Raw genomic sequence first — 13,951 nt, forward strand, 5'->3', positions numbered from 1 at the left:
AATCCTCAGGCAGGGTCAAGGTTGCGTTGAGGGTTATGCTGCCGAGTTCAGGAGATGGGCAGTATCAGCCAGGTGGGGGCAGTATGCGCTCTTAGACTGTTTTTTGTCAGGATTGTCCGATGCTGTGTCTAATCTGATGCTGGGTCATCCAGAACCCAAGACTCTGGATGAGGCCATTTCCTTGGCCATCAAAATTGATAGACGAGTTCGCTATCAAAAGCAAACTCGGACTAAACCCTCAAGGAATTTTTCCTCCTGTACTTTCTCAGCTCCTACGCCTTCCTCTCCACCAGCTGACGAGCCAATGCAAATTGGACAGGCCAAACTCTCAGAGGTAGAAAAAACCAGAAGGCGAGCAGAGAAGTTATGCTTATATTGCGCCCAAAGGGCATATGGTTTCTGCTTGCCCTAAGAAGGCGGAAAACTCTATCGCCTAGGAGTAGCTGGAGGTACTACCCTAGGCGATCTTGACATACCTCTAAATAATAAACGGGTGTTGCTCCCTTGCACTATCACTTGGGAGGGTCAGGTTCACACTACTCAGGCTTTTTTAGATTCTGGGTCTGCGGTAAATGTCATGTCTGCAAAATTTGCTAATAAGTTTAGATTTCCGTTGATTCCTTTGGGGGAGCAGATTAAGATTACTGCGGTGGATGATTCTCCACTTCCACTCACTATTACTCAGACGCCAGTATTGTTATGCCAGATTGGGGCCCTGCACAGGGAACAAATGCAGTTTCTGGTATTAGAAATGTCCACATCCATGATCATCTTGGGCATGCCGTGGTTAAAGAAGCATTCCCCGGACATCGATTGGATTACCAGACAGCTAATAAGCTGGTCTCCATATTGCCATGACCACTGTCTAAAGCAGATCCCTCTTGCAGCTAGTGAAGCCCAAGTGGTTGAAACCATTGAGCAGGATTTTGAACCCTCTGGGGAACAGGTTGAGTCGGATTGGGCATCAGAGCTGGGCTCTTTCCAACGGGAAATTCCTGAGGGCAAACCAGAGGGGGTTCTTTTTGTTTCCCTCCACCTGAGATTTAAGGTCTTGGGAGGCATTTCATGCCCATAAAAATGCTGGTCACCCGGGAGTGGCTCGCACCCAAGAATTGTTGAATCGAAGTGTATGGTGGCCCTCAATCGCTTCTGATTGTAGGGAATTCGTGGGAAGCTGTACCTTTTGTGCGAGGAGTAAGGCTTCTAGACGAGCGCCTGCCGGCACCTTACAGCCTCTGCCAGTGCCCGAGGAGCCTTGGACCCACGTGTCCATGGATTTCGCGGGCGAACTGCCTCCCTCTCAGGGTAAAACGGTAATTTGGGTGGTGGTCGACAGGTTTAGTAAGATGGCACACTTCATCCCCTTGAACGGACTCCCCTCTGCACAGGAATTCGTTCTCCACATCTTCAGGTTGCATGGGATTCCCCAGGATGTGGTGTCAGATAGGGGAGTCCAGTTCACTTCCCGTTTCTGGAAAGCGTTTTGTCAACAAATGGGGATGAAGTTATCGTTTTCCTCTGGCTACCACCCACAGACCAATGGTCAGACCGAGAGGGTAAATCAGGCCCTTGAGCAGTTCCTCAGGTGCTACGTGGCTGATTCCCAGACTGACTGGGTCAGGTTCTTGCCTTATGCAGAGTTTGCCCACAATAACTTGAGGTCTGCTTCATCAGGGTTCTCCCCCTTCCAGGTTGTTACGGGGAGATCACCCAAATGTTCACCCCTGCCAGTGGTGGCGTCACCTTTTCCAGCCTTGGAACATTGGTCAGAGACCATGAGGGACATCTGGAATAAGGTCAAGCAAAATTTGAAAAAAGCCTTTTCACTTCAAAAAAGACAGGCCGACAAGAGACGTTCGGTGGAGTGGAACTTCACACCAGGAGATTTGGTGTGGATTTCTACTCGCCACTTGTCCCTAAGGCAGCCCTCTGTTAAGTTGGGTCCCAAATTCATAGGGCCCTATCCTGTTTCTAAAAAAAATAAATAATGTTACCTACAAGGTGTCACTTCCCCCCAGTTTCAGGGGTGGTAGGACGTTCCACGTTTCGCCTTTGAAGCCTGCCGTGTATGTGGATGCCACTCCTCCCCCCCCCTGTGGTGGTTGATGGAGAACCAGAATATGAAGTTGAAAAGATTTTGGATTCTCGGCGAGTACATAAATCTTTGTAATATCTGGTTCACTGGCGAGGGTATGGTCCGGAAGAGAGATCCTGGGTACCACTCTCTCGCATGCATGCAGAGGAGCTCAGGATGGAGTTCCATAGGATGCATCCAGATAGGCCAGGTGGTGCGTGTTCGGAGCCCATGCCTAGAAGGGGGGGTACTGTGAGATACAAGGCAGCTGCGGCGAACAGCACCGCTGCCGCAGCTGCCTCCATGCGGCCATCCGTCCGTCCAGCGCCCAGGACGCCGAGGACGGAGCCTGTCACTTGCCCGGGAACGCCTTAGCGCATGGGTGCGCGCACAGACGGGACCTTTATGCGGGGAGGAAGCCCGTCAGCTGACCTGCTGGTCGGCAGACATCAGAGGAGTCCCACGGCACCCAGGATTGGCTAATTCAGGAGGGGCATGCCAGTGGGGTCTCCTCTGCTTCATAAGCCTCCGGGCTTCATTCTCACACTGTCTGTTGTCGTGAATACTTGCGTGTCAGCGCTCAGACCTTAGACTAGATCCCAGGTGTTGATGCTAAGGATTTCACACCTAGTCTAGGATATTGCTACCTTGCTATTGTTATTTGTTAGACGAGTTCCCGGGTGTTGATGCCAAGGACTTCACACCTAGACTAGGATATTGCTTATTGTATTGATCTCCTGTGTATGACTCTTAGCGATTTCTCTGACTCTGATCCTGCTTTCTGATCCTGTACTTTTGCCTATCTGTCTACCTGTCGCTGAACCTCTGCCTGATTACCGATTACTCTCTTGTCTCACGATTCTGTACCGATACATACCTTCCTGTTGCTGAACCTCTGCCTGATTACTGATTACTCTCTTGTCTCACGATCTTGTACTGATACTTACCTCTCTGTTGCCGAACCTTGCCTGCCTGACCATTCTACTCATCAGTGGGCCCTCGCCACTGGTGAGGTGTTAGCTACGCCAGCTCCTCTGGTGAAGCAGTTCTGCTAAGCTGCAGTTCAGCCATAATTACCTGCCCCCTGGGTAATCTGTCATTGTAGTTTTATTGTGTCTCCTTGGCTGCAGTACTTCCTGAATCACCCACTCCACGGGAGATTTGGACTCCTTGATATTGTTTTCTCCAGCTTGCTGGAGCTTGTACTCTAGTGCACGCTCAGTGTACTGATAGTACCTCACCAGCCCCTCTGGTGAGGTCTCATTCAACTATTAAAGTTACGGTTGCACCAAATCACTACACACCCAGCTCTTTGTCTGCTATACTAGTATTATTGGTGATTCTGCAGATCACCCATAATCAGGTATAGCGTCTGTATTATTGGTGATTCTGCAGATCACCATATAATCAGACATCTGAGCTACGACACAAGACCGGTATCTTTCAGCATAGTAGAAGCAGTAGAGTGTTGTACCGTGTTGGCCATCAGTAAAAGCAAGGAGTTTTGAATCAGGATGATACCATTTATTGGCTAACTTAGAGATGAAAAAACAGTGAGCTTTCAGCTTATAAAAAGCCTTTGTCGGACTGGTTCCTGACAAAAACTGAAAAACACAGCTTATGTACACTGACATACAGAGGAGAAACATTCTTACAGACATAAATGTAATTAGATGACTTAACTGTTACTCAGGAGGCTTTTCCAGGCATCCTGGCTAAATTGATAAGATCAACAGTTCCCTCAACATAACATAAATTAGACTCTGGTGATGGGGAGACATTGTAAATTCCGAGTTCAAATTGTAACTGGGCTGGTTACATGCACCATTGATCTAAGCTAAAGAGAATTGTGGCATTTGAAACCAGCACATGAAAGCAAATAAAATGAATAGTGATAGTGAACACCATCTTACCCAGCATATGGCACAAAAAATGAGTGAAAAGATAGAAAAATTAAAAGAATTGTGGCATTTAAAACCCATCGTACCAGCACAAGAAGTTAGAGTCCTTGTTTAAACCATCTTCTACAGTTTTGAACCAATGTATAAACTTGGTTTCTTGTGTTAGTCTCATGTGTCCGATTTGAAGCCACCCATTTTGAAGAAAAAGTCAACTGAAAAAGGGCCTTAGGTTATATTTTTACTCCTGATCAATAAAATGTGTTTTAAGCCACCATCACCAAGCAAGCAAATGCTCCAAATATTGTCGACAGGACACCTCTTTTTTACTACTTTTTCAATGCTGAAAAGATGATGAAAAAAAATATTTTTGGGTATTTTTTCAATTGCAATGTGCTGAAAAGTTATTTTAAAGAGAAGATGAAAAATGATTTCCTAGGAGGAAACTCAGGAAAAAAGTGAATTGTATATGGACCTAATATCAGAGGGTCTTGTTAGGTCTATTTTTATAATGCACTGAATGAGCTTGGCAGGGGGGTAAGTTAAGAAGCTCTAGTAAATGGGAAACAGAGAACAAGCTAACTTTGGACGAAGCCTACTGGAAAAAAAGACTTCAAAAACATTTGGAAAATTTCTAACAACCAACTACAACTAATTCAATATAAATTACTGACTAGATGGTATCTTTCCCCTGCATGGTTGGCTAGAATAGAAAAATGCCCGGCTAGTAAATGCTGGAGATGTGGGAGGGAAGATGGCACTCTGACTCACGTAATGTGGGCCTGCCCTGAAATACAGAAATTTTGGCTAAATATACAATCTTTTGGTAGTGATGATAGCAAGCCATTCCTGGGATCTTTACGCCAAGTTGTATATTTTAGGATTAAAGGGGTACCTCCTCCTTGAGGGAATTTGGGTTCCTGGTTGCGGCAATGTCTTACACTATTGAGGAATGTGTCGGGGATAAAGAAGTGGATGCTTCCATAGGAAAAATAAACCAAGTCAGATCTTCCTGGTATAATTTATTAAAATTAATGATATGACTTATGGAAGAAGGGAGGGAGGAGTATAACATCTGATGGAGTAGCTGCTGAGTCTGTATGTGAGCAAATGGAGGGTCAGTGTGAGGCTAAATGGTTTAGAAAATGGAGCGGGTATAGAGGGATGAATGGATGTATGAATGAAGGGGTAGGAGAATGTAGTCTGGTTTGTTTTTAACTTAAGTTCTTGTAATTAATTACTAATTGAGTGATTGCACGGCCCTTATTCTCTTAATTTTTTTCCTTAGTATACTCCTATGTGATATTTTTTGTTAGTTTTTTTAATTGCAGAAAAGGTATTTTAAAATTGAAAAATTATCTTCAAGGAGAAAACTCAGGAAAAAAAGTTAATTGCATATGGGCCCTAATCTCTTTCAGGATGTAAAGGAGGTGAGTATGGACAGGTGATCACGTTACCCTGTGGCATGTACATACTCATGTACCACTAATTCACTAAATATGGGCACCAGGAGATGATGTAAGGACCCAGGAGGGAGAGTGTACTGGCTAGACAAGGTGAGCGGTGAGTGCACTCCAATGCACTATAGCTGTGTAGGCAGCGACACCTGGGGGAGGGGGGTCACATAAGTTATCTCTCAATAGTGAGCACACCACTAACATTTTACTACAATGTAAAGTAGTCAGTGTACAACTTGTATAAATTTGCTGTCACATCAAAATAACTCACCACACAGCCATTATCGTCTAAAGTACTTGCAACTAATGTGAGTATACCCCCCTAAGTAAGGAATGTCAAAATTGTGCACAGACTGCCAATATTTTGTGTGCCCACTATTATTTTTCAGCACTGCCTTAAAAGGGCACTACGGCGAAAAATTGAAAAATGTAAAATATGTGCAAATATAAACAAATAAGAAGTACATTTTTTTCCAGAGTAAAATGAGCCATAAATTACTTGTCTCTTATGTTGCTGTCACTTACAGTAGGTAGTAGAAATCTGACAGAAGTGACAGGTTTTGGACTAGTCCATCTATTCATAGGGGATTCTCAGAAAGGCTTTTATTCTTTACAAAGATATTCTCTAAAAAGGATTTAAACAATGATGCTGGCCAGCTTCCCTGCACGCTACACAGTTTTCTGGCAGTTGGACAGAGCAACTGCCATTCAGTAAGTGCTTCTGAAAATAAATAAATTCCTGAGAATCCCCTGTGGAGAGATGGACTAGTCCAAAACCTGTCGCTTCTGTCAGATTTCTACTACCTACTATAAGTGACAGCAACATAGGAGAAAAGTAATTTATGGTTCATTTTACTGTGGAAAAAATGTACTTCTTATTTGGATATGTTTGCACATATTTTCAATTTTACAATTTTTCGCCATAGTGCCCCTTTAACTCTCTCGGGCATGAGGTTAACTAGAGCTTCACAGGTTGCCATTGGAATTATTTTCCACTCCTCCATGAGGAAGCTGGTGCATGTTCAAGAGCTTGCACTCTTTTGCCTTCCATTTGAGGATGCCCCACAGATGATCAGTAGGTTTTAGGACTGAAGACATGCTTGGCCATTGCAGCACCCCTACCGTTTGAGGGCTTTCTTATGTATCATCTCCATAAGAGGCTTTCTTCTGGGATGACAGCAATGCAGACCAATTTAGTGCAGTGTGTGGCATATGTTCTGAGCACTGACCTGCTGGCTGACTGACCATCCACCCCTTCAAACTATGCAGCACTGCTGCCAGTACTCATGTCTGTTAGCAAAAGATAAACTCTATGATGCTTAGCACATGCACTCAACTTATTTGGTCGGCCATGATGATGCCTGTTCTGAGTGGAACCTTTCCTGTTAATCCACTGTGTGGTCTTGGCCACCAGCTCAGTTTCATGGTGTTAACAATCTTCTTATAGCCTAGACCAGCTTTATGTAGAGCAACAATACTTTTTGTAAGATCCTCAAAGAGTTCTGTGCCATGTTAAACTTCCAGTAACCAGTATGAGAGAGCATGAGAGCAATAACACCAAATTTAACACGCCTGCACCCCATTAAAACCTGAGTTACATGACTCTGGGAGGGAAATTTCTAATTTGGCACACTTTGTGCACAATTTTGACATTTTTCACTTAGGGATGTACTCACCTTTGTTGCCAGCAGTTTAGACATTAATGGCTGTGTGTTGAATTATTTTGATGCAACAGCAAATTTACACTGTTATACAAGCTGTACACTGACTACTTTACATTGTATCAAAGTGATATATCTTCAGTGTTTGTTTTTCTCTCTTTTAAGAGATACTGTGCATGCTACCAGCCGTACCTACCGCTGCACTCCCGCCCCCTATCGACCACAAAAAAAGACCTGACCAATCTATAATTCTCCAGTAAAGAAGAGAGAGAAAACGGGGCACTACTTCTTAAAATATCTTTATTCCAGTTTGGAGAGAGCAGGTACAAAGCAGTGGGAGTATCCAGTGCCTGACAGCTGTTTCGCTGGGTTAAACCAGCTTCTTCAGAGGCAGAATGTACTAAATTGGTGAATTGGTACATTCTGCCTCTGAAGAAGCTGGTTTAACCCAGTGAAACAGATGTCAGGCACTGGATACCCCCACTGCTTTGTACCTGCTATCTTCCAACTGGAATAAAGGGATTTTAAGAAGTGGTGCCCCGTTTTCTCTCTCTTCTTTACTGGATAATACAAGGACCTTGGATGTGCCCCAGCTCCGGTTGTTCTGCCCTACTGCATTTGGTGCCAGGTACTGTTGTTTTCTTCCTACTACCCAATCTATAATTTTGGCCATAAACCAATACAAATTACGAGTGTCAGCCATGTTGGGGCACTGATACTTTGTAGATTTGATAAAAATGATCTGCTGGGGAAAATCATATAGTGTACAGGCACCTTAAGGCTACCAAGGAGGGTGGCCATATATATATATATATGGTATTTATCTGGTTCTGGGCATTGTAATTTCTAAAGCACAATGAACAAAAGTACTCCTTCCCCTTGTTCGGAGAGTGAAGGAGAAGAAATGGAGTAGGTACTGCCAGTGATAACTTATTGGTGGGGACATATTAGCAATCAGGCAAGGTTTCTTAAGGCGCATACACACGCCGGATTCCAGCAAACGACGGGTCGTCAGACCCATCCGAAGGATCAACTGTATACACATCACCATGGAAACAGGGATGTGAGCCCTACTGTCCCAGTTTGAAACTCTTAAACTCCATGACCACTATCATCACCCCTTGATTTTGCCTGGTAGTGTCTGCAGGGAACCTTTTAACATAAAGGTGTGTACACACACACTATTTTTGATGCCCATAATGATTGAGCTTGATCAGTAACACTGTGCAGAATAAGCACTATACAGACACATCAATTAGGTATGCCCAAGTGTCGTGTACTGCTTCTATGAAGGGGACAGAAGGACAGTGGTACAATGAAGCGGCTTCCAGCAGGCCGGGTAAGGACAGTAATAGTGAGCTCATTGTCACGTATGGACCCATTCTTTAGATGAGTAACCAATTGTTGCAAAAGAAAATAATGTAATACGGACTACAATAAAGGGAGATTTAGTTACTTCAACCAGTGCCTGGATATTACGTGAAGCATTGCCAAGTTGTTTTCTACAACCCATATTACGTGTATAATATTTCTATCATCAAGATTTAGAAATAGCTGCTTGTAATCCTGAACATACAGTTGGAGTCTAAAGCCTAAAAAAGATGTTTCAGAAGTGAACATTGAAGAAAGACCATGGGCACAATTCAATTCACTTTTTTCCCCTAAGTTTTCTCCTAGGGGATACTTTTTCATCTTCTGCTTAAAATTACTTTTCAGCACTTTGTAATTGAAAAGTACCAAAAAGTAGGTCAAAAGGTACTGTCAAAATTATTATTTTCTTACTTGCTAGTGGCTTAAAAGGTATTTTATTTATATAGTGCAAATTATGGCGATGTATGATTCTCTGGCTCTTATTCAATTTAGTTTCTCTCCTGAGTTTTCTCCTAGGAGTTCATTTTTCATCTTCTCTTTCAACTTGTCAGCACTTTGCAACTGGAAAAGTACCAAAAAGTAAGTGAAAATGTAGTATCAAACTTTTCTGAGTATTTTCTTGTTTCCTGGTGGCTTAAAAAGGCGTTCTATTGATCACCTAGGAGAAAACTCAGGAGAAAAAGTTAATTGAATAGGGGCCTGCATTTTTAAGGTTGTTGAGAATAATGAAAAAGAGAAACAAGTTAAGGTATGGAGGTCCAAAACAACTATGTAGTGGACAGAAAATCCATCTACTAGAAAAACTGGAAAGTAATTAGTACGCACATATATACGGTCCTGCTTGCTCTATGTGCATTGCATTGTTTTTACACCTAAGTAAAGCATAGCAATATACAACCCCTTAGCTTTGATTGTGCCCCTTCACCTATGTGTATTGAAACTTGCAGATTCATTTTAAGGCATGGCTGTGCTCATTTTACTACACACTCCGTTGAATATAATGAAAGCAGTTGTAGATATGGTGTAGTGCTTATGTTAAAGTGCACACATTGGCCTCAATTCACTAAGCTTTATCAAACACTTTATCAAACGTTTGATAATTTACCTCATGGGTAAAATCTCATTTTGAATTCACAGAGGTGTTATAGATATATTGAACATTTTATCAATAAAGCATTCGATAAATATATAACACCTTATTGAATTCAAAATTAGATTTTACCCATGAGGTAAATTATCAAACGTTTGATAAAGTGTTTGATAAAGCTTAGTGAATTGAGGCCATTGTGCCCTGTACAACATTTGCTTTATGCACTATGCACACTGTGAATGGGATGTACAGTAAATTGAACTTTCAATACCTGCACTGGTGAAGTCATGCCATTTAAGTATTGCATGTGTCCTTACTGTAAGGACTTATACTGGAGAACTTTAGTGAGCAGCCACTCTCCTTGCACACAATGCCATTTCACAGCTGAGAAGGAAGACTGAGAGTTACAGCTGACTTTGACATTTCCACACCCAGCACTGGTATTTAACATTACACTGGACAAATGCTAGACCCCCCCCCCCCTTAGGAGTAATGTATACATAGCAAGCTTCCTCTACTCTCCTGCCTGCCTAGGTTCTCAACACACAGTATGTGTAACCAGAAACTAGTTTTTTTGGGATACTTGAACTCGTCACAGTCAATGCAATATATTAAGATAAAAAAAACACAAAATGTTATATATAAACAAGCACAAACAAGTATTTTTAGGTGATAGAAAGCATAAAATAATGTTTTTCAAAGTATTTATACACAATTGTGGAGTACTTGGCAAACACCATTTTTTTATAGCGCGGTACATTATAATTATTTTGAGAAACACTGATCTGACCCACTTGTCACATATAATTCTCTGTGAAATAGCCATCTAATCTGCAGTCATAATACATAAACTTGTTTTACTGTAAGTAATCTGTGAATGATCATGCCAAACATGAACCAGCCATACCCTCTTCTTCCTCACTGCCAAGGTCCCCTTCCATGAAGGAGTCTCCATCTTCGTAATATGAGTCTCCCACTATACCATCTTCCTCATTATCCTCCTCTTCTTGCTGCTGCTGTTGGCTTTTTCCATGCAGACCTTGGCTCATTCTCTTGGGCCTCCAAGCAAGCACTATACACACTTGTCCCACCAGAGCTGCTTCTTCTTCTAATCACAAGCAGCTTAGCTGCTCTGACCCCCCCCTCTTCCCCCTCACGGTTCCCTGAATGCAAAGAGCCTGCGTGACCCAGTCACCTGACACTCAGCACTGAGCTGCTGCTGCTGCTGCTACTGCTGAAACACAGTACAGTACACTTGACTGCAGTAGCATTTCAACACAAAACAGACGCTGAATAGATCAACAATAGCAGCGCTGGTTCACGTATTTTCTCTCTTCTAAATTTCTCTATGATTCTTATTTAAATTAGCTGCTTCTTAACAATTTCTCTCATTCTTGGTACAGAGCCTTTTTCAGTTTCTCCAATCATAGATTATTATTATTTAGTATTTATATAGCGCCGACATCTTCCGCAGCGCAGAGTATATATTGTCTTTTCAGTGGTGTAGCTAAGGAGCGGTGGGCCCTGATGCAAATTTTATAATGGGGCCCCTCAAGCACTCTATACATAACAATTGATACGGCGCACCAAAACCTGCCAATGGCAACTACAATATCAGAGGTGCAAGAAGGGGATGGGGAGCAGTTTGTTAATGATTACTACCATTCAAAGTATCTATAGAAGTGATTATTATGAGCACACGACCAATAGAGAGGTAATACTGTAGTTGAGGGAGGGCCCTTCAGGGCCCCGCTGACCCAAGGGCCCCAATGCGTTTCGCAACCTCTGCAACCCCTATTACTACGCCCCTGAATCTTGTCACTAACTGTCCCTTGGAGGGACGCACAATCTAGTCCCTACCATAGTCATATGTCTATGTATGTATTGTGTAGTGTATGTATTGTAGTCTAGGGACAATTTAGGGGGAAGCCAATTAACTTATCTGTATGTTTTTGGGATGTGGGAGGAAAACAACATGCCTGGAGGAAACCCACGCAGATACGGGGAGAACATACAAACTCCTTGCAGATGCTGACCTGGCTGGGATTCGAGCCAGGGACTAGAGATGTAGAGAACGGTTCGCCGGCGAACGGTTCCAGGCGAACTTCGGTGGTTCGCGTTTGCCAAGAGCAGGCAAACTTTTGCGGAACTTCGATCCGCCCCATAATGCTCTATTGAGCAGAACTTTGACCTTCAACATCACAGTCAGCAGGCACATTGTTGCCAATCAGACTGCACTCACTCCTGGAGCCCCATCCCCCCTTATAAAAGGCAAGGTCCTTGTGCCGTTTTACTCACTAGTTTGCCTGCACTAATTAGTTAAGGGACAGCTGCTGACAGACTCTGCTAGGGAGAGTTTAGTTAGGCTCTTATAGGCTTGTTCCTACTTACCTCCCTCACTCATCTTCCAGGGAATTGTAGAATTTCAAAAGCCAGCTTATATACCTTGGCCGGGAATTGAACCCAGGTCTTGGCCGGGAATTGAACCCAGGTCTGAGTGCTTGGTAGTCAGCTCTCTTAACCGCTATACCACCACCAACACTACATGCTGAAGGCAGCCTAGCATGTATCATTATGATATATCCTAGAGAAAAATGAGCTTGCTTAAAGATTTGTAGGCTTTTAAAAGCCAGCTTACATACCTTGGCCTGGGAATTGAACCCAGGTCTTGCCCGGGAATTGAACCCAGGTCTGAGTGCTTGGTAGTCAGCTCTCTTAACTGCTATACCACCACCAACACTACATGCTGAAGGCCGCCTAGCATGTACCATTATGATATATTCTAGAGAAAAATGAGCTTGCTTAAAGATTTGCAGGCTTTTAAAAGCCAGCTTACATACCTTGGCCGGGAATTGAACCCAGGTCTTGGCCGGGAATTGAACCCAGGTCTGAGTGCTTGGTAGTCAGCTCTCTTAACCGCTATACCACCACCAACACTACATGCTGAAGACAGCCTAGCATGTACCATTATGATATATCCTAGAGAAAAATGATAGGATATATCATAATGGTACATGCTAGGCTGGTTTCAGAATGTAGTGTTGGTGGTGGTATAGTGGTTAAGAGAGCTATCTACCATGCACTCAGACCTGGGTTCAATTCCCGGCCAAGGTATGTAAGCTGGCTTTTAAAAGCCTACAAATCTTTAAGCAAGCTCATTTTTCTTTAGGATAGATCATAATGGTACATGCTAGGCTGCCTTCAGCATGTAGTGTTGGTGGTGGTATAGCGGTTAAGAGAGCTGACTACCAAGCACTCAGACCTGGGTTAAATTCTCGGCCAAGACCTGGGTTCAATTCCCGGCCAAGGTATATAAGCTGGCTTTTGAAATTCTACAATTCCCTGGAAGATGAGACCCTCCTCCCGGAGGGAGAGAGGAAGTAGGGAGAGAGGGAGGAATACACTGCCTGATGTTGTAAAGCAGTGTAGGCCTGTAATTGAACATTGAATGAGATTTGTGACCTTAAAATAGGGGTTTATGTGAAATCTAGATTTTTGCCTGGGACTTTTGATGTGTATTTCACTCAATCATGTCTTCCTCCAGGGATTAGATCCCTTGAAACATGTTTTCTATCATTTTTACAGCCGGTAGAAATTTTTTTCCGAACCGAACCTTCCGCGGAAGTTCGCAAACAGGGTTTGCGAACCGAAAATCAGAGGTTCGCGACATCACTACGACCCAGCGATGCAAGGTGAGAGCGCTGACCACTATGCCACCATGCTGCCCTAGATCATATATACAGTAGTTTACCTGGCTGGCATATGATAATTTCAGCACAGATAGACCTTTCTTTTTACTAAATTACTACATTTTCTAGCACCATACAAAACACATGCACTCAAAAAAGCCTTCTACTGTCTAACCATGCTTTGTTTTTAATATTGTTCCTATTGATTGCTATTTTGGATCTGTGCCAAGTCTTTTAATATATTTTTTCTTTTCTTGATTGATACAATTGTACTCTAGCCTCATGTTTCTGTTTAAAATTGTTCTATGATGATTGTGATTGTCACATTGGTGTGATATTTGCCCTTTGCCTTTTTGCTTTATCTTTTTCGTACCCTGTACATTGCCACAAAAAAAATGGTTCAATAAAAAGTCAAGTAAAATAAATAAATAAATAAATGTATTAGTATTTATTTACATTTTCACAACTATTTTAAAAAGCAATTAACATATACTATCATTAGTAGTGTAGTATTAATAATAATGATGTAGATTGAAATAATAATAATTGTTACATATTATGACAACTATTTTTTCTGTAGTTTTTTTAATGAATTGTTATAGATGTATTTTTTTATGTATTATGAATTTTATATTACATTATTTATTGTTTTTTTTATTTCATCTTTTTTTTCTTACAACCTTTTTTTTATTTTTATTTTTTAATTAATTC

At 42.4% G+C, this 13,951-nt stretch overlaps 1 protein-coding gene across 3 annotated transcripts in view; it reads right to left on the reverse strand.

Annotated features, from left to right (window-relative positions):
- Positions 1–13,951, reverse strand: part of RRAGD (Ras related GTP binding D) — an 83,804-nt gene that overhangs the window by 45,047 nt on the left and 24,806 nt on the right. For 2 of the 3 annotated variants that reach the window (XM_068231141.1, XM_068231143.1), the window contains exon 1: positions 10,459–10,674. The exons of the other annotated variant lie outside the window; for it this stretch is intronic. In XM_068231141.1, coding sequence (XP_068087242.1) covers positions 10,459–10,600 — 142 coding nt within the window. In that variant the 5' untranslated portion in view covers positions 10,601–10,674. Of the gene's footprint in view, positions 1–10,458; positions 10,675–13,951 lie in introns of those variants that run through there. 3 annotated transcript variants of the gene reach the window in all.

Source organism: Hyperolius riggenbachi, chromosome 4 (genome assembly GCF_040937935.1).
Source record: "Hyperolius riggenbachi isolate aHypRig1 chromosome 4, aHypRig1.pri, whole genome shotgun sequence".
NCBI classification, from domain to species: Eukaryota; Metazoa; Chordata; class Amphibia; order Anura; family Hyperoliidae; genus Hyperolius; species Hyperolius riggenbachi.